The 25,207-nt window shown below is 39.2% G+C and overlaps 1 protein-coding gene across 8 annotated transcripts in view; it reads left to right on the top strand.

Annotated features, from left to right (window-relative positions):
* elmo1 (engulfment and cell motility 1 (ced-12 homolog, C. elegans)) overlaps nt 1-25,207 on the top strand; it is a 131,088-nt gene that overhangs the window by 81,855 nt on the left and 24,026 nt on the right. For 7 of the 8 annotated variants that reach the window (XM_036145058.1, XM_036145063.1, XM_036145061.1 and 4 more), the window contains one exon: nt 15,078-15,214. In XM_036145058.1, coding sequence (XP_036000951.1) covers nt 15,078-15,214 — 137 coding nt within the window. Of the gene's footprint in view, nt 1-15,077; nt 15,215-20,105; nt 20,535-25,207 lie in introns of those variants that run through there. The other variant, XM_036145065.1, reaches the window with a different exon arrangement.

Consider the following 25,207-nt stretch of genomic DNA (forward strand, 5'->3'; position numbering starts at 1 on the left):
TGTCTGGTTAGGTCTGTGTCATGCTCTGTCCGTTCTGGACGGCGGATTGAACAGGGCTCTGTGAAATGCCCAACACTTGAGACATTGACTACAGCGTAACCCTGCGTCGGACTTCCATGCAGCTCTATCCCTGCGTTCCTTGGTCCTCATGAGGCTCTTTGTTCACTTAAACGAGGCCTTCACAGAACGGCCGGATGCATACCGGAACAATATCACAACATGCGTTTGTTAAAGCGTTCTGATGAACTGTTGGATCCGGATCGCTGTAGCGCAGGCCGAGGCAGCAGGCGCTGAGGGAGTAACGCTGGATCGTTGATGCCTTTTGCTCCTGTGCCTTTCTCTGTGAATATGCAGCATGTGTGCCGGCGCCTCGGAGTGCTCATCCCAGAGGGAAGATGACAGGGGAATGAGTCTCGGCTCCGCATCGAAACTGTCATCATTCAGTTGACCTTTCCGTGGGGAAACGTAGGAACACCTGACACTAATGAGGATGTTGGAGGCTGTGTCTGTCTCTCTGTAGTGTTTTATCACTTCTGATAGTGTCCTATTTAAGTCAGAGCACTCTTTCTCCAGTAAAGCACACAAATAACATCATGAGAGAGGTGCCTTTCTTTCTCTCTCATGTTCACCCTGCAGGGAATACATTTTCTGTGTTTTGTTGATGATAATGGCATTCCGGTATATTTTTTACCTGTGGCTAAGCCATTCGAGTGATACAGGTATTGGCTGGTAGGTGAAAATACCAGATAATTTTTTTTTTGAGAGAAAAAAAAATCATATAAAATAACTAGTGTTCACTTCATGTTAAACAAATATTTTCATACATGGCCATTTGGTGGGCATTTTGATCTGAAGTGACTTGTGAAAGAGGTGCAGTTCTCAACTTCATCAGAGGAAAACTCTACTCTACACTAGACCTTAAATCTGTCTCCTCCTACCTCCCTTTTCAATTCAAATTCAATTCAAATGCAGAAATACTTTATTAATCCCAAAGGGAAATTAAATGCTGGTGTAACTTATAGAAGATCTGCAGCATCTTGCAGCAAACCCTGAAGGACCTATAGCTTCCTGAGGAAGGACAGTCTGCTCTGTCCCTTCTTGTAGACAGCTTCACATTAGTGTCTCCAGTCCAGACTGTTGTCCAGGTAAACACCGAGGTAATTCTAACCTGTAAATCAACTATTTCATATCCATGAACTTAACAAATGGCATGTGAAGTTTTAGTTCCAGTAAAATTGAGCATTTTATGCATTATAGAGAAAGTCCCAGGAATCCCCATGTATGATATAATTTACTTGTATATTCTAATCTGAAATCTTTATTTCACCCTATTCCCATTTATTTCTAGTCTGATCCCAGTTGGCACTTGTTGAACTAATCTAAAGTAGTTCAGATTTGTCAAAATCTGAAATGGCTCTCTACTCAAGCTACAATCTTGAAGTTAGCTTCTGTATTGTTTTGCAGAACAGAGACCATTTTGTTGATAGAGCAATTGGAATCCCACACTGGAAAATTAGCATATCAATGTACTAAATATTTTATAATGATTGCTATGTTTTGATATTCTGCCGCAGAAAGGAAAACTCTAAACACTTTCAAGTGTTAAGAAATGTAAAGCCCTAGAGTGAAGTCAGATGGACAGTATAAGGGCTTGCAAAGAGAAACGGTGAGAAAGTTTCCCCAGGACAGCTAAGACTCCATTTATGGGCAAAAAATAAATAAATCAAGATTCTTTTAAAGGTTTCTTATAAATTGAATGAAACCCTGGTGCCTAAAAAGATTTTTTTTTCTGTGTTTCAGTTGAGGATGAAAGAGTTAGCAGATAAATGTTGACGGCGGTTACGTCTTTCTGGCTCATTTGTGCAATTTGCTTACTGGACTCTGCAGCTCAGGCGATCTGCTGTTCTTCTCTTGGGAGAATAAAACTCGGAGGGGTTCTGGATGAACCGGAGCTCTAATAGCTGCTTTTTTTAATTTATTCCTGCTTTCAGGGCTTCTCTTTTGTTGTTTCTCCACTCTCTAAAAACAAAAATGATTTCCATATGGTCAGTGAGGTATCTATCAATTCGCCATCCATATTTAAAGATTCTCCCTGTTTATCTGAGTTAAGTTTGGTGAAATGAGCTAAGCTTTTTGGATTTGAATTAGCCGTAAGTGCTTCGAGACTCTAAATAATTCATAGCACTCTGCAGGTGTCTCTCTCACCTCCTTCCATTAAATCATACTCTTTCCCCCTCACATTTGCTGATGCCCTGCCTCAGATCCCTGAAAGATTAATTGTGTCACAGTGTTTCTGCTGGAACACGGGGCTTAATGGAATCCGCGACTCACCGAGCCACGTCTTCTCTGACTCCGGGGTTTAAGTCGGCCTATGGAATATTTATGAAGTTATTTTGAAAGGGTCAGACATGGTGAGTAATGCCCCTGCTTGGGGATTCACAGTGCGCCGCCTCAATGCTGGGACGGAGAGAGCTGGGTTTGGTGAAGCGCGGCAGGTCCAGGCACAGACAGACATTCGTCCGCAGACGTATTTATTCACACGTGAAGGCCAAAGATGGAGGGGATCCTGTATGCAAGCACGCCAACACAGGCAGGTCTGGCAGGAGGACTGGGAGAGCCATGATTGGGTTATTTCTTTAGATTTTTAAACATCAACTTTAAAAAAAAAAAAAAAAAAAAGCTACCAGACAAGGCGGTAATGCCGGACACGCTCAGCCGCATGAAGAAATCCACTTCTTCAAATGTCTCATGATAAATATTTCTGCTTGCTATTCTTTAAGCGTTTTAGCTATAAGCTTTACAGCTAAACAAAAAAAAAAGGATTAAATCAGAATGTTTATTTCTTTCATGCTTGAGAGAACAGCAGGTTCAGGAACAATTGATTCCCTACTGAATGGATAGAAACACAATCTTTATTGTTGTTTTTTCATTTTGTGTTCAAATATTGATAGTAAAGGGAACTTTCTAACACGTTCATCCATATTCTCCCTCGGATGATTTGGGCAATAAACTAACAATGAAGGTGGGAGTCTGATGCACATCCCTTCTATATTCATCATACCAATCATTGACTTCCTGGTCCCCTTATGGACAGATTATGCTGTCATCCAGGAGAAGACACTTTTATTAGGACAGAGATGTTTCATTAGAAGAATAAACTAATCTGTCAGACTAACTTTGTATTGATTTGCGTTGACCTTTTCCTTTGAGGGCCCTTGAAGATCAAAATATAGCAAGAAAAAAGCCCTCAACAACAAAACAGATGTGTTGGATCTGCCGTTTTGTACAGCTTACTCCATGTTTATCGTTCATGTTTGCTTTTGATTAGGGACAAAATTATTATGTTATCGTAAGTAGGACCACATCCATGCAGTTACTTTTTCTCTGTGTATTTATTGAACTTAACACAACAAGCGTTTTTGAAGAAAAAGTTATCTAACTCCTGTAATGGTTGCTTTGACTAGACTAAATTTTTTTTTAAATCTTTTTCAATCAGGCCCAAAGTATTTCTCAATTGATGCCGTTCGTTTTTATCGAGGCAAATATGCGAAAGCCTTTTTTAAGTGGTGGATCTACAATGTTAAACAATGGCAATTTTATTTCTTTAGGTACAATATTACATGCTTTGCTATTTGTTGATTCACAATGTAGCTTTGTTCTGTCATTTTACTCATTTGTTGGCCCACATGTACTTTTGACTTGACAATTTTGACCTTTGCGACAACAGATTTGGACACTGCTGTAGTAAACATAACATAACCATCCCAAAAATCATTCTAATACTCCAGCTTCACCAGTATTCTAATTTTCTGGTATCTGTGCATTAAATGTTTTAATAAACGAGACCAAAAGTCTTGATTTGGAAGAAAACTTGGTCCTACTTAAGCAGAACATTGGGTCTCTGGTTGGCATACTTCTTAACTTGTAAGGATTAGGCATTAAGGAAAAGGCATTAATTTTTATTAAATTGAACAAAGTAAATAAAAGTCAGCACCGTATCCTGATACCACCAGGTTTGCGAGCGGGTGTTTCTCAGAAGTAAGTGTGCACTGTGTCCAAAGCCATGAGATGACTCAGCTATCTAAACTCACCCAGCTGACAACTCCCTCTGTAATTAGATTTTTTTTTTTCCAACATCAAACCTTCTCTCACACTCCTACACTCGCATAAATATAACCCCTGAAAAGTGCCCATGTGTGAGATAAAAATTATGTTTTGACCGGCCTGATGTGTCAGACGCCAGACCTATGTGTTTGGTTTGGTTTTTTTTAATTCACGCAGACATGGGGGTCAAAATGGCGTTTTATGTCTGGTCATGGAGTCATTCTCAGGTGGTCAGGGCTAAATATCAACCACAGATGATGAATATCAGATTCCCAGTGGATATAAAATCATCGTATAATCCTGAAAACCATTTAATCTAATGATGGTTATCTATGGTCTGTAGGGTTTCTGTATTTGAATATATTGTTTTTCTTGCGTGTCTTTTTCTCACTATAGCAGTGTCTTTGCACAGACTCTTTCAATTGAAGTACTTTTCAGAGCTTGATATATCAAGATTCTTACTCTAATAATGTCCTGGTTTATTATTTTCCACACATCTGTCAGTATTTAATGAAATTTAACAAGACTCTTTACAAAAGACAGTCTTTCTGTTTTAATTAGGGCTTTTCTGAACAAGTCTGTAGGATTTTGAATCTTTCTTCCTGATGCAAAACAGCCCATGTTTTAAAGTGACAGAGTAGTCTTCAAATAGATTTCCTGCGTATTAAAATAGCTTTCTTGTTTACACTTGTAATAAGTCAGATTTTCTTTAAAACCATCAAGAAAATAAATTCCCAACTAACAAAAAAGAAAAGCAATTGGCGGCAGTACGCATTGGTTTTCATAAAATATGATCAAAAGTGTGCATCTTGATTGGTGTTTGTATTTTAACAATTATGTATCGGTTTGTAATTGCTTTGATGACGGATGACTCAAAGTAAAGATTTCTACTCGTGACATCAGCTGCTGTTAGGAAATGTGACAATGTTATAAGATATCTGACAGCTGAAGCAGGGGATTGCGTATTGACTGGTGCAAATACGGATTCTGATCCCTATTTAAGCCCCATTTACAGGAAACGGTTAGAATTAAGGCTGGGCGATAAATCGATTTAATCAGTTCATTTGAATTAACAATTGCAATTTGCTAATGCACTCGTTAAGCTTCCATGAAGAGAAGAGCATATAATAAATATTTAGGAAAATATATTGTTAAAATTTATTCATTTATTTTTGTTTTCTGTTTCGATCGATTAATCAGATTGCGTATAATAAAATCTGTTTTATTTTCAAACCATATCGCCCAGCCCTACTTAGAATATAAAATTCAATAATACGCAATTCAATCAAGTCATTTGTGAAGTCATAATGTTTCATGATTATTTATCCCCATAACTCATTACAATATGTAGCTAACAAGAATATTAAAATTTATATGTAATGTTTCTTTATCAATATTGACGTAAAATGGGATGAAATGGTGACAGCAAACTTTTTTTAACCAGTGTTTGTCTAATATCTAGACATCAGTGTCTGGCGCTTGCAGCTGAACATTAGCTTTGAAGCTGATCCCTTTTGAAATGATTAAGTTAGAGCTGCGAGTCCCTTTAAGAAGTCTCCTTTGATTAATCATGAGCAGAGTGGCTGATGGCAAGTGGAGTGGAGGCCAAACACAGAGCTCCCAAGTATCCTTCAAGCTGCAGCTTGAGCATCACTTTGGCACTCCACAACCACTTCTCGTCGTTGTCTGCTTCGGGTTTGAGTTAAAGCGTTCTACTCTGAGGTTGTTGTTTTCTTTTTCTTTTTTTGCATTGCTTCAGGCAGACAATAATGGAAGTTTATGAAGAACAAACCTAGCACAACTGGATGAACTGAAAAAGGGACAAATACTATAATTAGGCAAGTTAATTCTCACTGATTGATAACACTGTCTCAGTTTCATATGCACATCAAAACTGTAAAGCAAATATTTACAATATAGTGTACTATGTCTTGCTAAAATATTCAGTCCATGCTTAATAATGTATTTTTTTTTTTATTTTTTTTTTAGAAATTTGCATTTACAAAAACTATAGCAATGTCTTCACTAATGGAGGTTTATCGTACTAAGGTGGAACATTTAATAAGATACTTGCCAGAAGTACACATAACAAAATGTCACTTTGGGTTCACTTAGTTTTAGACGAAAGAGAGCCATGTTGGAGTTATAAATTTGGTTTGATAAGATTTCAACTTTCCATCTCATAATTCCCTCTTTTGGGACATTTCTGTCAATTATTTCCTCCCCCACTTCTGAGTAAAAATTTAATCATAATAAACCCACACAGTTCAACTAATGCTGGAACATAGATATTTTTGCGATCATGAAATGCTTTCTCTATTTTTTGTTGATTTTTTTTTTTTTTTTTTTTTTTTTTTAGGGATAGAATAATTTAGTAGATTTCAACTGCTTATTATACAAGTATAACCAGATGGCATTGGTAGGGGAATTATTCAGGGTTTCTGCTTGGGTAACAAGCCTGCAGTCTTCTGTTAAACTGATGCAAAGCTTGCCTGCTGTAATTCTAAAGCCGCTTTTCTTCAAGGAAGAGGTACTCCTTTATTTCCCACCTATTGGCTCCCCCCTGTTTGTCTTGTTTTGAATTATTTTCAAGCTAGTCTTTCTTGTAAGCAGGGAAAATGTTTTTTAGTGTTTGTTCAACCTTCTGCACATCAGTGTGCAGCAACAAGTGGGGGAGGAGGGACCTGCTTTGCTCTGTGCTCTTTACAGTGGGAGGAAACTTGCATTCACACTTTAAACCGTGTGAATGACTTGAGGGAATAGTGTAGCTGTTTTCAAATCTGTAACTTTATGAAACTTTGCGATACCTTCATACTGGGAACAGGAGTGACCTTAATTCAATAACATGTGCAGGAATTTAGGTCTTATTTTTTTTTTTTTTTGCTTCAAACTGCACAACTGTTCTTTCTGAGAGGGTGGCAAAACTTTACGTCTTTCCTCCGTGCTTAAAGGGTTTGATTGTAAATTAGCTATTTTCCTCTGAGTGTAGCTTGGCCTGTGATCAGACAACACATTTTTCAGTCAAACTCTGCCTCCGTGTTTCTCTGCCTCTTGGTGCGTGCTGTTCTGGTAGCTGAGCACATGTGGGCCTTTCAGCTGGAGAATTACTCGATGTTTTGTGATGCTCAAACAGTTTTGCATTTGCATTTGGGCAGACCGGGGACAGATTGTTTATGCATGAGAACGAGTCCCAACATGTGAAGTATCTTTTTTTTTCTTTTTTTTTTTTTTTCCAGAGTTCACTGAAATGAGATTTATTACCGAGCACGCTGGAGCCCCATATCCAATATATTAAAGTGTAAGATGTGTCTTGTATATTAAATAGCTGTGACGTGCGCCGGGACAGAGCAACAAGAGAATTTCTGTTTCTGACAAAAAAGAGAGGAAAAAGATGAAAGCGTGCAGATTAATTGTTAATACCGGTGTCCGTGTAGAGAACTGATGTTTTCCCTAAATGCTCCTCGTCTGATTTGACTTTCTCTCCGTCTGTCACTCTGTTTTTCGGTGTTCCCGTCTGCTCTTAAATGAGTCCCAACCTTTGTGAGGTGAACCTGCTTAATGCATTTCATTTATCTAAACAGAAAAGAGAGATGAAATTATTATTTCCTTTTTGTTTTTTTTTCTTTAGTGGTGCACCACAAGAAATTAGAACATTATTAGAATTAATTTATTACGATATGTCGTAATAAATTTTTTGGAAAATGGAAACGGCCATATTATATAGATGCATTACACATGCAGAGTTTATTTCTGTTGCTATTAATGATTATGGCTAATGGCTAATACATAAATGTTATAATGATCTACATAATCATTGGTAAGTTGTTATCAGGAGGGTAAGCTCCAAGAGCTGATCACTAAAGAAGCTAGCCTGTCATATCCAAGCATATTAATGGAAAGTTGAGTAGAAGGAAAAAGTGTTTAAAATGCTAGGTGGTCTGTGAAGCTAAAGCTTTTTAAAAGTTTGATGTAAATAAAAGGTGGGAACTGTGACTAGAGTCTGAGTTCCCACAACATTCACACACAGATTTATCCAGGACATGGTCAACAACCGTCACATTCATTCATTCATTCATTCATTCATTCATTGTGTTAAACGACTCCCGGACCACCGACGGGGTCAGAAGCGCCTTACCTGGGAAAAAATAGAAAAAGCGCAGGACTCTCGCTCAGTCCTTTGTCAGGTCAAAATAAACGCTGTATTTCATGAGTAAGTCAAGATCCCAGTGTCAAGAGTGTTGAAGCACAGAATCGAAGCTCCTTGAGGTTCACTGTGACGTTTCAACAGTCAGCCAATCGAGTTTTATTGGCCAGCAAATTCTCCTGACCACAGCACCTCAGAGAATCTGTGGAGTATTGCGAAGAGGGAGATGAGACGCCAGACCTAACAGCGCAGATAACTATCAAACAACCTGGGCTTCCTTAACACCACAGGATTGTCTCCATGTAATACTTATTCTGTAATTCACGTGTCAAACTCTAGGCCCGCGGGCCGTATCCGGCCCGTCAAGGCAATTTATTGGAACCTCAAGAGCCGAAAAAGGCATATAATGTCATAAAGTAGAGACATATATCCTTTTAAATACTATAAAGTGGCTAAAACTGTGCGTCCTTTTGCAAATCTTGACTATTTAACTGTGTAGTAACAGCATCCTGCCACTAGATGTCAGTTTTCCCACAACACATTAAAACACCCCAGAATTGTCCAAAAGGAGAAAAAGTGATGCAGAATGATGAGTTTAGAGTATAACTCACTCTAATACCAACTTTTTTTTGCAGATAAACTGTATAAACCGGGCCTAAGGGTGCTACTTTTATGTTACTGTGCATGTTTTATATTTCTATGTGAACTGAACTGAAATGAAATCAAAAGTATAATCTATACACGTGCAACCGGCCCTTTTTAATAACTTCATGATGTCAAAGTGGCCATATAGAAAGTGGCAGTATAGGAATGAGTTTGACACCCCTGCTGTAATTCATGCCTAATTAAGCCCATGAGAGCGTTGAGTGCATAAAATGTACTGTACCTGAAACCTGCTTGGTGCTAGGCCTGCATATGGGTATTAAAAATCCTATTTTATTGGTCTTATGTAATAATGTAATATTCAGATTCGCTCGGAAACAACATTTTGGGTTTTCATTAGCTGTCAGGCATAATCATCAGATTTAACAGAAAATAATATGTATGTATGTATGCATGTGTGTGTGTGTGTGTGTCTTTCACTTAATGAGATTAATTATGGCAATAGATCACCCTTCAATATATTTTAGTATATTGAAAAGCACTTGTGTATCTGATGTATTTATAATTGTTCTTGCTAAAATATACTTTTGCCCATTATGTTGTTATTCTTTCTTGTAAAGTCTGTTTTTGATCTCTTATTCTAAAGCAGAAGCCGCGACCACCGACCCCCTTTCTGTCTGGTTTGATTATGATTAGCTTCATGGTAGAAATGCTCAGATCAAAAGGGCAAGTACAACACGTCTGCCTCTCTGGTTGAGGTACTTGTCTGTTGAAATTTTTATCATTAGTCTTTCACACTTCACAGAGGCTATCCTTAAAAACACCAGAGGCCTTATATCTTGAAGTTTTGTGTCAATCTTTTGAGGTCAGATGCGTCATGAATCAGTTAAATTCTTCTTTCCGGTCTCAGCTTACGCTCTGGATGAATGCATGCATAAGATTTACAACAGCGCACGCTGCTGTTGTAATTAGAGCAACGGAGGCGCTTTCCGCTGTCTCTTCGTCGTTTTGGCGTGGCTGCAAGGTGACTCCGAGGCCCCGCTTTGTGCACACACCCACGCGGTCACAAACACACAGTGGACCTTGACAGATGTCAGAGTGGCAGTCAGCCCACATGTGCCTCTCGTGTTCCTGTTTGGTGCACAGTCACGCAACTGCTCAAGTGCTTAGTCAGCTCTGTTATGTCCCGGACCGCGCTGTGTGGTCACCAGCTGAGTAATTGGCTGATGTCACAGAACCCGGACCCGTAAGCGGACTTCTGTGACTGCAGCCCCACGCTCACACGCACACAACACAAGTTGGCCATTTATTTTGGGGACATGCAGGTTAGTACTGGCCTGATTACCCCAACAGATGGTGAAGGAGGGGCAGGGGAGCAAAAGGGACTCTAGAAATGCACCTATCAATAAGCAAGAGATCAGAATTGGCCAGGTTTCCCTTGGTTAGCTCAATCGGCAGCTCAAAAGATAAAGATACCCCCTTTTTACTCCATAAACTCGCAATTTTTGTACAAAGAAACAAAACATTTGAAGGTTATGTACAGATGCTTTGATATTCATGAAATTCCTTCATTTTGTGTTGGCTTCCAACCTATGACCTCCATTTAAAAACAACTGCAGCACATTTTTTTTTCCATAAATTTTTAAGTCCTTTAAATCAGACAATATCAGGCTCAGCAGGTTAGACCTAAAAATAAAAATTACATAGAAGGGATATTGTTACAGGCCGTTTGCGGACTGTTTGTAGTTTCTTCATTCAACAGCAGAGAGCAGAACATTTCTTGGAAAATGGAAACGGTTGCTTTGTGTTTATATCAGACTAAAATGTGATGCACTTTATTCATTGGTTTTGTTTTTTGGTGAAATAAAGAGATAATATACAAGTCAAATTGCAATAAGTTTTGAAATGGATTATTATTAATATTATTATTATTATCATTATTATTATTATTATTATTATTATTATTATTATTATTATTATTATTATTATTATTATGGTGTATTTTTCTTTAAACAAGTTTTTTTTCGTGGCAGCAACCCTTCATTTGGACCTACAAACACTCTCCACTACAATATATTCAAAGTAGCATATTGCTGGGGAACCACAAGATTTTCTCCTTTTCTGAACTCCCGAGACGATCATATGTCGCAGAGTAAATGTTTCTTCATTTTGCATCAAAGCATGTTGACTAAAAGCACTGCTGCTGTGTCCAGCACCATTATAGCCAATCAGAAACCAAAGCACTGCCTCGTCTTACCTGCTGGTGCACATGCAGCCGTAAGTACCTGCTCATCAAAAGTAGGAACATGAGCATAAAACCCACAAGGTTCAATGTTTGGCTCTTCAACGGTTGGATCAACCGGCCCTTACTTGACAACGACACATCTGTTATCTTCAGTACACCATCAGAGGTTTATTAAACTATCCTTTCGAAGCACAACTACCAGCATTGTAGCAGATGAAACCAAAAAATCAACAACAACAAAAATAGACTTTTCAGAGTCGGTAGTAGCTTTGGCTGACATGGCAACTTCTTAACCCTCTATGAAATCCTTCAACAATTCTAAGATACTTCACTGCACCGTGAGGCATCTTTGAGATTGATGTTTGGCGGAGAAATGTTTGTGTCATGATAAATCTCTAAAGCTTCAACAAATATAATGAAACATACTAGTCAGTGGCAAGAATCAGCTTGTGTTCGACTTCTGGTCTGCATCCCTGTCCCAGGATGATCAGGTTGCTGCTGTCTTCAGCAACCTTTACGAGTTCAGGAATATTTTAAGATATGTTAAAGTTTTTGTATTTTTTTGGTATTATTTTTTTTTAAACCTAATAACTACAAAAAAATATTGAAATTAAATTCCATAAAATTTGCAGCAAGGCAGACACCAGGGTTTCTCTTCATTCTATTGTTGAATTTAATAATTTGGTGGCTGTATTTGTTCTTATCTCTGTCTTGTGGATTTTGGCTCCCGGTGATCTCTCCATTTGTGGCTAAATCCCAAACAAACCTCATTTTGTTGAGCTCAGAGTTTTGTAAAGCTGCACCATCTGTTGCCAAACTTGTTAATTCTCTCATTCACAAAGGTCCAGTCCCATTTCATCTCTTGCCCCCCCCCCCTCCAATACTGGGGAAAAAGGCAAAGTAGTTTTCCAGTCATCACACCATAGTCATGAAACTTTAAGTTCTGCTGACCCAAGTGAGCATATGGTTGAGACTGACCTGAACCGGCCATCATCGTGTCCAGTTACCTACTTTGTGAGTCGGCAAACATCTGGCTATACAGATGGATGAAAGGATAGAGGACAAAGCAAACTCATTAGAGTTCATTAAGCATTCATCCAGACTGTTTGCTGCACACCCATATGCTTTGCCAAAGGATTCATAAATTATGACTTTAAGCGAGTCACAGTTCATACCTGCCCTGCTGCTACGAGCTGCTAGCTGGCTGTGGGGAGTGTTTAGTGTCCCTGTGATGATATTTATCCCAGCTTCCTGCTCTGATAGTCCTAGCCTAGCTTTAGTTAGGCATGGTGGGATATTTTGAAAGACGGTGTCTTCTTTTTACCTAAAGGTTAAATTTACTAAGTTATAATGCAGGCAAATATTTTCTTCAATGGCATTTTCTAATGAGATTGCACATTTTGCATCTTTACAGTCAGGCAAAGTTTTGTTCATTGACAATATTTCATGGTGCAAATTAGACAGGCCATTGATGAAATACGAATTTCACAGCCACGAGTTAGACAACTTTATAACATTGTTCTAAATAAAACTAATTAAAGCAATGAATGAATTTGCATTCATTGATCTGTTAAATCTTAATCTATTCAGTATCCAGTTAAGTATGTTTCTAATTGATACCTCGTGGTGTCTTACCCAACTCTTCGCTGTTCTGTTCTTAACGCTTATTTTACTCAAAAGCTTAAGATTTAAAGTGCACTCGTGTTTGAGTCATCAGTTTTTCGAGCTTTGAATTAACATGTTGAAGTCATGAATGCGGAAGATGTGTCCTGCAGTTTTCTCAGCCTTGAGGTGCGGTTGTACGCACCCTGGAAGAAAGGAGAGACTAACTTGGTTCAGATATAGAGCGCAGCATCTCTGTTTTGTATGACATGCTGTACGTATTTTTTATTTATTTTTTCCACGCACTATTGTTGGTCACACACAGCCGCTACTTTGCACTCCCACAGATCCATCTCCATTTAGGTGAATAAATTAAAATGCCATTGTGCAATACTGATAGTGATTCAGCTGGGTCTGGTCGGTAAGCTTGGAACAGAACCATTGCCTTATCAGGTTTATCTGCTTTCCATCAAAATGTCCCTCTGGTCCATAACAAAATATATTTTGAATTTGATCAAAAACAATTGCTCGATTTTAAAACTGATGGATTTCAGGTAATTAGTCTGTGCGTCCTCATAACAAATGAAGACATCTTGCAATTGGATCAAATTGATTTAGCCAAAAATAAATAAATATACTACTATAAAAACATCCCCTCTTTTTCTATTGAGAATGCTGTTTCAGCCTGGTTCTTGTCTCAGCCCCGCTGTTTGGACTCTTGCTTAGCCTTGCAAGAGGCAACAAAACTGTCTGGGAGGGGGAAATTTCTGCAGCGTCGCTTGAGACGGCTTGCTGTCCGTATCTTTCAAATGAGCCTTGACATGTCATTCCCCTCACCTTGCCACCTCAGGGCTGTGTTGGCTCTATCCATAAACAGCCTTGTAAGCTCCCACTTCAGCCTTCCTAATATGTTTTGTCAGTCTGCCGAAACAGGATATTTATTAGACTTTTTTATTTACTTACTTTTTTTTTTCTATTTCTTCTCCGTTTTATTTATTTCCATTTATTCTTTTGCCCCATGAGCGAAACTCTGTTGGCTAAGCAGGTTGTCGGCATCTCTTTTGGCTCCACTCCATTAGTTTTCCAATCGCCTGTCGGCTTTGGGAGCACATCCCACCCCAATCTTCACCATGTCCTCCACTTAATCGTCTATCCATCACTTGAAATCAAGGCCTGGGTCTCTGCGCCTCTGATGGCATCACTCATTATACTGTGAAGTCTCAACTGCTGCCCGACCCTTTTCATCCAATTTCATGGCTCCTTCATAGTGACCGGTGCCCCTGCTGCTCCACTCTGAAACTCTTTAAATGAACCAACCTTTGGCTCCGAGCCGCCACTCAACCCCGTAAGGCGAGAGGGAGGCGAATGCAGTTCGAATGAATGTCGAGGCTTGTTATTGTACCTTTGGGTTAATACAGTTTGGGTACTCAAGAGCCCCAGTCTCTTCTTTTTTCCATCTTACAGTCATGTCAGATACACTCGCACAGATGCTGGGATTAAAATGGCTCATTTCTCTGCTAATAAAGGAAAAAAAAAAAGAGCCTTTGGGTTTGGGAAGAGAAATGCATCTAGGCTTAATTTAGCTAGAACTGGTTTTTGGTTTCGGTTCGTCTCTGGGGCACATTTTGAATTTGATGAGTGTGTTCAATTTCTCTTATGCTCTCATCTCAATTAAGTGGATTCTCTGTGGAAGTTCTTGTTTTTTTTTTTTTTTTAGTAGGGCTAGAACTGATTTGCCTCTTGCTATATTTACAGCGGTGGAAAAAAAAAAGTAAATTATGACCAGTTTGTCATAATTCATATTATTGATTTGAATTTGAAATATGAATCATCAACATACCCAAAGCCACTTGTTTTATTTTTATTTTAACTTTTTCTATAGCTGCGTTGGGGTGCTGCTTATAGGCATGGTCCAGGATAAGGTTTGGATCACCTTGAGTGAAAATACCCAAGTTCAATGAAGCCTGCTTTATGTAATATGAAACTCCTGGTGCTAAAATGTATTTTCCGCCATCACGTTTATGGTTTAGAACTCACTCTCTTAAAACGGCTAAATTTATTCTCCTTGTAAAAAAAAAATAAAAAAAAATGGAGGCAATATAATGGTTATAAAATCGCTCCACTTTCTTTGGTGTCAATAATGAAACTATAAACCATATCATAGTGATGGTATGACCAAAAACTGTATCTTTTTCACCGTTTAATGTGCCTTCTCTCTGGAAACAAGTAAAGTTGTACATTTTAGTACAAAAATGTGAGTATTGTTAAAACTGTTCAAATTAAAGGAACAAAAACCGTTGTATTGCCAATGATGCATTTGAGTAAACAATAAACAATATTGGCATCTATATTGACCGTTTGTCTCTTTTATGTCCACAGCCAGTGAAAACTGTCATGACTTCCACCCCATGTTCTTCACCCATGATCGCTCCTTCGAGGAATTCTTCTGCATCTGCATCCAGCTGCTCAACAAGACCTGGAAGGAGATGAGGGCCACAAGTGAGGACTTTAACAAGGTAGGCTGCCGGGGTTTCTTACTGGGGTGAGGCTCAAATACGCCGTGTCTAAGGTGGCGTGAAAATATGGGAAGCTTCATTCAATTTTCGGTTCTTTCAAACTAAATGCTAGCACATCAACCTCTAATCCTGTTCTTTATTTATCTCTGGAGATAAATTACACACATCCCAAAACCATGACACTCCCACCTCCATGCTTCAGTTTGTATAAGATGCTTGCCTTGCAATGCAGTATTTACTTTATGCTAAATATGTCCTCTGTTCCAGTGTCAAAATAGTTTTGTTTTGCAGTCCTTCATGTTGTTTTTTTAAGAGCAACGGTGTCCTCCTTGCACAGCCCCATGAAATTTAAACTTGTGCAGCCTCTCTCTGATTGTGCAGGCATGCACTCAGAGGAGCGTCGCCGGAGATGAGAAACTTCCTGTAGGCTGGCTAAGGTTGAGTCAGTTCACACAGGAACCGTGTCTATGTACACGGCCAGATGGTGATAGTAATGAGGTGTTCATGACCGATATTGTATGCCGTGTAGTCAATTGGGCATTAATTGTAGGAAGCAGCAGATGCTCTGTGCATTTTCTCCTGATTTGTCAGACAAATTGGAATTGTCTTGTGGTGCCAAATGTTTAACCGATAAGCTACGAGCCACAGTAGGTCAATTTATTTTTCGATTTACTTATATAGTGCATTAAAGCTTGTGAAAAGCTCCTTCGCTGTGTTTTAGTTGAAAGCATTTAAGTTAAACTCGGGTCCAAATAGGCCGACGTATGATTGCGGTTATCAAGAGTCCAAATTGCTAGATTAAAAAAAAGGAAATATACACTTCAGTCTCAATCTTCAGTTCAGTTTTTGGCCCCATCAGCTGGAGCATGTATTGGGTGGTAGTGGTGATTTATCCTTTCACAGAAGGTACCGAAGTCAGAAGCAACGCCTGTCTGTCTCGACCAGCTGGGGGTGAAAAGCCTGGACTGAACCACACCAGGCCAAAAATGCCTTCTTTGAAAAACTAAAGACGCCTTTCTTTATTTTTCACATAAACCTCAGTCAACCATAAAACTATAAACTAACCCATTTTCAAAATGCAATGTCCTGCTGGGAAGACTTGCATCCTGACACTCTATGAATGTTACTTCAACACCTCCCACCTACATTATTATCCGTCTTTGACGAATCACAACCTCCACAGGACAGGAAAAGAGGCACTTAGAAATGGTTTAAAGAGGCTCATCATCTGAGATGCATACCAGTCAGGTGGTTTATTTAAGAACAAAATCCACTAGGTCATTTCTGGTTCATGCCTACTGGCTTTGATTGAAGTGAGCCTGTGCTTATAGCTCCTCTCAAAATGTCACCCTGCAGAAAATTGTTCTGCGTTAGGCTGAAACTCTAATTGCTGGCTCAGACTCTGACAGCTAGAAAATGCACTTCCAAGAGTTTGTGATTCTTAGTATAGTTCATTAGAGAAGTGAACGTCGACATGCAGACATGCATACGTGCGTCTCAGGTTGCAGCACCTTTTTTATGGGTTTAAGGAGTCATGTCCTAAAAAAACAACAGATAAATTAAACCTCGTGATGTTGAGGGAAAACTTGGATTTAAAGATTTTCAAAAAAAAAAACGTCTAAATGGTTGACGTAGGCAGGGAGAACCCGCCAGATGGATGCTACAAAACACTCTGTACACAAGTAAAGCCTTCAGTTGTTAGATATGTATTGTTTTTTTTAATTCTTCATTTAAAAAAAAGGTAATTTATATATTTACACTCTGCAGTTATTCTTTGTGTATTCCTTACATTTCATTGAACTTTGGATACACAAAGAGTCAGTAGCCAGTTCCAGGTGGCATTGAGGTCTTTGCTCTCATCTACAGTACGTTGTGCCACAGGGATTTCCCACCTGTGTGGAAACATCTTTTTAATCTGAGTGGGGATGTTTTGGTATAGGAAGCCATGTGTGTTAATATAAAATATATCTTTAAATCAAGTTTGCTGTTACACTACAATGTTCTGCTGCACTGGTTTAATCAACACTGTTCACAGCACCTCTTTTTGCCAACTAGTGCCACCTTTAACTAACTAGTTGGAGGGAAACTCCAACTAGCTGCCTACAATGTTGCACTAATACTAGGAAAGTCACCACCAATAGGCTTGTTGATGCACTAATTGGGGATCAGCAAAAACGTATGATATGCGAGTCCCAATAGACCGAAGGGAACGGTGTGTTTAGTTTATGGAGAATTTTTAAAACAAAAATGTCCGTAATTAATAACAGTTGATTTTAGTTTGTTCTCTCAGATCGGATTGAAGCAAATGGTTTCTTTGAAACTGAATTCTTAATTTCAAACTGTATCATGGTATATATCGAAATAATTCAATACAGAAACGATATTGTGATAACTTTCTTGGCCATAATGCCCAATTCTTAACTAGATCCATCTATCTCTGTCATAGTCATTGGCTAGTTGAGATTGGGAACCCTAATATTTGAACTCATCAACAGGAATTATGCCAACAAGTTTACTGATGGCTTACATTTGAACACTAGTCAACCAGAAATGTAACAAGTCAACTAGCAGAACATGAAATGTCCACTCGTTGATATACTTTAGCAGTGCAAGTGAAATATGTTCAACAAACAAGTTTCAGCTAGTGAATTAATGCGCTTCACTCGATGGAAATAGAATGGAAATATCCTGTATAGAGGGGAAATACAGGTGTGTCAGCAGCTAAGTTAAAGGCAAATCCATCAAGATACACACTAAGGTAAAGCGTATAAGAACAGGAAATGAGAATAAGAGACTGTACAGTAACGGCCAATGTACAACATAAGGGACAAAACACTGTACATTTATAAAAAAAAAAAACGAATAAAAATTGGCATACTCTGATTAAAAAATGTGCGACTAGTTTAATGGTCCGGTTGCAGTAGTTGACCATGGCACACATTTTAACACTGCTGTGAATATTTGTGTTGAGTTGTTGTTTTTTATTACCGTCTAGTTAACTAGTGTGACATTGATCGTTGAGTTGTTCGTTTCATTCTACTAGTCAGAACGTTTGCACTGTTACAAAGCACAACTGGTGAGAGGTTTTTTATCTTAGTGGAGCAAAGATATTATGTGACCAGATCTCTAACTAATACAGTGTAGTCACAAACTTGTAGGTAAAAAAAAAAATATGACTGCTATTAAGGATCTCTAATATTTATACAAGCAGCTTGCCATACACTTCAGTTAAAATTTTATTTAAAATGTATTAGTCTACTAAGAAAATCCATTAAAACAAATCAGACTAGCTGACTGGTAAGAAACATAAATGGGCACTGCTAAAATTGTAGGCTGTCCGTGCAACACTTGTAAAGCAAATGCTCCTCCTGTTTGCACATAGCTACCACTAGATGTCAAACGATGTTACTGGTAAGAGTCTTTTGAACTAGTGCAGCAAAATGTTTAACTAGCGTGAGTAAATCTTTAACTAGCACTAGCAGGTAAAACACATTGGGTGGCTTAACGGGCATCTGCACCCTCTTATTGTCGCTCCCGCCTGCCGTCAGCTTAAAAGTTTTTAGATATCAGAAGCATCATGTGGATATGACAACATTTTGGTCTGACGGCATTAGCTAAATGATGCACGCAGAGCTTAATGTTCAGCGTCAGTCTCAGGTAAGTTACATTGTCTGTAAAAAAAATTCAGATTTGTTACCATTAGGTGAAGGAAACAACTTTGCATATTGTTAATGCATTTTGTCCATTAATGTTCACTAACTTTTTTGTGGCACTTACTTTTAACTGCTGCACTCTATTGGGTTTAATTTTTTTTCCTCTGCTCGTGAATGAATTTATGACACGTAACAACTGTCAACTTGAAGCTAGAGTGCATATTTGAATGCATTCTGCAATTTGAAATATCATGTCGACGCATCATAGAGGGGGAATATACTCTTTAGAGAGCATATGCAACCTAATGTGGGTGGATAATAAGAGGGATCGAGGATAATCCAGAGGTCATACATTTTCTAATCTGTATGGCTTCCCTGCAGCTTCGACATTTGCTGCTGACGGCACTGATGTGTGGAATACTAAAGCATTTGCGTTGTTTTTTTTACCCCAGCGTGGACGTCGTTGTGCACTGCAAACCCTGTGTCTATTTCTTCGCTGTTAATTGCCATTTCACAGCCTCAGTGTTCATGGCTGATTGAGTTAGCATCACTCTGCACACATGAAAATATGATGATGCAGGGAACGGGTTCAAAGAATGTTCTCCCCTCTCTTTTAATGCGGTGCTTAGTAATAATACAAGATGTGTGTATGTACTGTGTTTAATGGAGGCAAGCATGATGCTCCCAGGGCACTGCTTTGTCTGTCAGCAGCCGTTTTCCATGTTTCCATAGCAACCCCATCCAATTACGTCGACGGCGCCGCGCCGCCCTGCCTCTGTTTTAGCTAAAATGGAGCCGCTGTCTGTGCGAGCGTTGCGTGCGTGCGTACGCGCTTTTGTTTCGGCGCGAGAGTGCCTATCAGAGACTTGTAAGGCTGCCTGTCGTTCCCTTCTTCTGAGCGTCTGTGCTCGCAGCCTCCTCTCGTCCTCGTCCTCCTCCTCCTCCTTGTCCCCACAGGAGGGGAAGAGAGAGCCTTCATCTCTCCCTTTCCGAGACCTTGGAAAAAAAAAAAAATCCCTCAGTGATGTGGCGGCTTGCAGCCACTCTCATACCCCCTCCTCTTCCTCCCTTCTCATCCCTCTCTCCCTCCACGACCGAACACACACACTTGCGCACACACACACACACACAAACACATATATTTATCATGTGATCCGCTTGCTGCATCACCATTGGTGTCTCTGGTTATGGCGTGGGTCCAATCAGTGCATAAGCTCAGAGATCAACATAAGTGAAGCTGAGCAGCTTGGTTGATGCTCTTACAGCCACAGAGGGAGAAAGGAAGGCAAATAGCAGGGTGGAAAATATTATAATAGTAGCTAGATGATGGGGGGGGTGGGCTCAGTAGATGAGGGGCTGGTTTAATTGAACAGAATATGCTTAGATAGAGAGGCAACTGCAGGGGCGAGAGCCAAAACAGGAAAGAAAAGGCGATAAAAAGGAGGCGTTGACAGATGAGTTTTCTCTTATTGTGGCTAACGCTATAGCTAACTGTCCACAATCAGCCAGACTGCTCTTCTGAGGAACCATCTGCTCCCTCCATCTTTCCACTCCGTCCCTGCCTCCCCGTCGCGAGCTGAAAAGTCGTTCCCTGGCAGAGGCTCCGGGATTCTTCATCAGTCACTGTGGAGAGAATCGTACGCCACTCAGAGCCATGGAGGTGACATGTAAGTACAGAGATTGGGAATGTGAAGAGAGAGGGGGGGGGGAAGCAACAGAGAGGGAGTGGAGGTGGTCCTAGCAGCAGAAAGAGGACTGTTTGTGTTGTTGCCTGGATGCGGAGGAGGAGATGGGTGGTGGTGGTGGTGGGGAGGGGGGTTAAAGGGAGGAGGAAGGAGGGAAGAAAAGCCAGGGATAGATGGAGAAGATGAGGGAGGAAGGACAGATGGGGCAGTGTAGGCTCGGCGAGGCGTAAGCAGGTTAGAGCGGGACCCAGATTACCGCCTTTGTATTAAGACACACACACTCATGTGTTGGATTATGGTCTCCCTCTGCCTCTACTTGCATACAGATGCACACATCCACTCTGCACCCTAGGCATCATCCGTATTTATGTGTTATTGCGCGTGATTGGTGTTGGTGGGGGGGGGGGGGTGGGGGGGGGGGGCGTGCTTTGTTGTTGTCAGTGGGATTACTCCACATCACCAACACCCACTGTTTGTCACCAGAGGAATCCAGCACCACTACTTCTGCTCCCCTGGACTTCACTCTGCCTCTCGCAGCGTTGGACGGGCTTCAACTAGTGTTTCAGCCAGAGGGGGTTGACACAGGATCAGAGTGAGGTCTGCTCCAGATTGGAGCGCAGGAGCCTTTGAAATAATGCCAGTACAGTATTTTATTTGTTTTTGGACAAAACATAGAAACATCGCTCCCACTTTTTTGGTCTCTGCAGCCTACCTATCTCACGTGGTGACCTACTGCACTAGGCTGTGGACTGAAACCGGGAAATAAATAGTTTGACTGACTAAAGATGTATCAGAAGCCAAATAAAGCTTTTGGGATTCAGGTGTTCTGGGTCACCTGATGGTTTTCTGCCCTCAGTTTGCATGCTTCTCCCCATTCCTCTGTGGTTTTCATCTTCATGGTTCACTTTCCTCATGCAGACAAAAGAAATGCATCTAAAGCAAATTAGGGGCGCTACAGGTGATGGAGCGATTGTGCAGAGTGAGGATCTGTCTGTGTGTTGATGTTATAATGGACTGGTGATCTGGGCTCTGTTTCTCTTATTAAGTCCTACATGGGATGATGTTTAAAAGTGTTTGGAGTTTTGTGGTTATTTTTTAGCATTTTCTACACCTAATATTCAGAGATTAATTCAATAGTGTAAAACCAGAGATGGGAACCATCAAGTATGTGGCCAATTTTCAAGTCCTACAAATACCGATTTTTAATTTTTTTTCATTTCTTTTTTTAAGGGCTGTGATTAACAACGTTCAGAATATTTCCTACTCGTCTTTCTGCTTGGAGTGTTTATTATTTATTTGGATTTGAACAATAGGCACCGTCGATGTGTGTGAGAGAGGAGTTAAAAAACCCCCGGATTGTATCAATTTAAAACCAAAAGATAAATGATTACAAAGTTTGTTTTATGAATTCTTTAATGTCTCATATTAGCAATTAGTCATGTTAGCTGCTAATACCTGTAACCATCAGTCTCTGTGTGTTCCTTACCTTAGCGCTTAAATCTGCTTGTTCTATGAGAGGTGAAAGGAAATGTTGACACTCAAAAGTGTGACAGAGCCTTCCTAGATTCTGTCAAAGTCGGCTCCGGATCAATTCACTCCCTCATCTGATAAGTGAATCGTAGGGAATGAAATGATGTCTCATGACAAATGTTTTTTTTTTTTCCTCCTCAAAAAAATCTACTGAGTGTATGAAATTACCAAAACTGCAAAAGTACAAAATGTAAAAGGAGTGAAATAGCCAGCAGCTGATGAGGTCTAGTTGTTTGAACCTAAATGAACAACTAACCCGCATCCTTAGAAATGTTATTTTAAATGGGTTCTTGCACCCTTTGTTTGCTTTAACACCTGACCCAATCTGAAAAGGGCTAACTTTGTGTTCTCTTCCTGCTTTTAAAACATCCGCTCCAGATAGAGGTGTGGTTTCCACAATCTTGTATAGCTAAGGTATGTTGCGTTCACTGACTGCAGAGAACAATCTGATTTTGCGCTTTACCACCAGCCAGTCTCCTGTCAGGGACAGTCAAGGTGAAAATTGGGTAATTCTGTTTGCAAGTTGATTCCTCTGTGGATCGCTATGAAATAAATTGATCTTATATTCACCTCCATTAATAAGGAATGCTTAAAGGAGCTATAAGTAAGATATTTACAGTAAAATCAACCTAAATCGTTCTCATTTGTCACCAGGGATGGAAGTAACATTCCATATAAACAACCGGTCCTCTCGATCAATGATGTCTTCGTCAAGTCACCTTTCAAACCTAGAGGTATGGTGCTGAACTACTTTAGTTCAGAGTGTAGACCGTGTTAACTTCCTGGTTTCTGAGCCAATCATATGAGAGATCCCAGGGTGCCCAAAAGAGAGCGCAGCATTTGGTATTTTATTTTGGCAAAAGAGCAGCAGCCTGCTGACATGGAACCCAGTAAGAAAAGTGGACCAGAAATATAACAGAATACAACATCATAGACCTGTTCTGTGGAAGTAAAAATTCACAACAGCAACACACCGTTAAAAAACGACATATTAGGTTGTTGTGATTGACAAGCTGTTGTACCGATTTAAGCCACAAGGTGTCAATTTTACTTATAGTTCCTTTAATAATTTACTATCAATTTCTGTTTCTGTTGTTTTGTGTTTTATATGACCTAGTTGAAGCTCATTCTTCCTCCTTTTGTTTTCAGATATAGTATTTAATTTAATTATTCCCCATTTGACCCCCATATAAACTGTTCTGTTGCGGTTGATATACTCTGTCAAAGCTTGATCAGTGTGTAACCTTACTAACCAAGCCTGGGATTTTAGCTTTCTAACAATATTTGGATGGGAATCTGAGAATATTGAAAATATAGAATGTTGAGGAATGGGTGAACAAGCTGCTCCAGCATGGGCACACATCCCTTCAAATGTGCTGACTTGGAATCCCTTCAAATGGTTTAACCGAGTTGATACTTATAGCTACAGTCTTCAATAAAACTCACCTTTTGCCGCTGTTAAAGATCTTTTTTATCAAACACAGTTTTTTAAGTGTTAGGCTAACTCTTGAATTTCTACTCTCTTTTGATATAACTCTTTTGATAATTCAGCTCATGATATATTTTAATGAGGTTCTTGTGAAATAGATGCTACAGTACTAAAGTAAACAGGGCAGGATAACTGGACCCTTTAATCCACTGACCCCTTACAAAGTCCCTAAAAAAAGTACCTCTTCCTTCTGCGGCTAAGGAAGTGGACAAAACAGGTTTCCAGATCCAGCTTAATTTTTTTCTCCAGGACAGGAAAATGCCGTGCGCAGGGTTTTTATTCTGTTTTTGTTTTTTAAATTAATTAATATCAAGAAGAAATGCAACAAATGTGTTGTTAGACCTTAACGGAGACATTTGTAAGCATGTAAGTATTAGTGACACCTTGTGCCATAAATCCAAATAAGTGCAAACAGCACTCCTGCCTCCCTGTCCTCTTTAAACCTACCGTAGATATGAAAAATGCATAAAGCCTACCCCACAGCCAGCTTGTTGTGATAATGGTTTGGCGAGCGGTAGAAATAGCACAAGGTTAATGGAGGTTCTCTCCCCCCATAAATGACTTGCTGTTTTTTTCATGAGCAATAATAAAAACCGAATAAGAAACATATTGCACTACTGACAATAGACACTACATGCTGCACCAACTTTGGTATACGACACATTTGCATTTCCTGCCAGTTAATAATAAATTAAAATAAACGGCAAGCTAAGTGTAATCCTGCAGAAGAAGCCTATGGTTGCTCATTTTGTTTCTGAGTGTTCAGTTAAAGTTGACCACAGAACGGAGATCTTGAACTTGGTCCAGGTAGCACTTCAGCTAAATGAGCCTAAAACTCAGAGATAATGAATTAATTTAACTGTGTGGTGGTTTGGTGTATATTCTGGCGAAATATAAGAAAAAGCTCAAATTCTTAGATTGTATATGTTTTATACTTATTATTATTATTATTATTATTATTATTATTATTATTATTATTATTATTATTGTTATTGTTATTATTATTATTGTTGTTGTTGTTTTGTTGCCACATACTGAGTTTCCATTTAATGTTTCTATTTTGGCTTCAGCCTTTTATATGTATAATGAAATGGGAGGATCTGAAAAAAAAAATCACAAATTTGCACTCATATTTCTTTTCTCTACAATATTTGTTGACATCTAGTGTTTACTGTATTAATCTCAATTTAAAAAAGGCAATTTTTTATTTAATTTCTTGTTTTTATTTAAAAATTACTTTGGACCCTCAAAGTAAAATTAGTCTTTAGAAAAAAAAACATTAACAGATCCTTAGACCATATATTATTGAATTTTAAGTAATGTAATAATACCACGATTGGCTAACTATTAGCTGCTAAGGATGCTATAGTTGTCCTCTGCTTTGGAGCTTTCCAGCAGCTTTAAGCTAAAAGGCTATTTTGCTGTTGTCCATGAATTTGGACAGCAACTGATCTTCTCTTGTTTAAAATAAAGAAAGCGGATCTGACCTGAATTGGACATTCCTATACTAAACTTGGATTGTTTAAGGTGTCATTGGAGATTCATGCATCCTTTGTACTTTTTTTTGTAAAACCACAAGAACTCAGACTTTGAATGCATTTTTGTGATTAGTATTATTTTAGAATGAAACACGCTT

The sequence above is a fragment of the Fundulus heteroclitus genome, chromosome 13, assembly GCF_011125445.2.
Source record: "Fundulus heteroclitus isolate FHET01 chromosome 13, MU-UCD_Fhet_4.1, whole genome shotgun sequence".
Lineage (NCBI taxonomy): Eukaryota > Metazoa > Chordata > Actinopteri > Cyprinodontiformes > Fundulidae > Fundulus > Fundulus heteroclitus.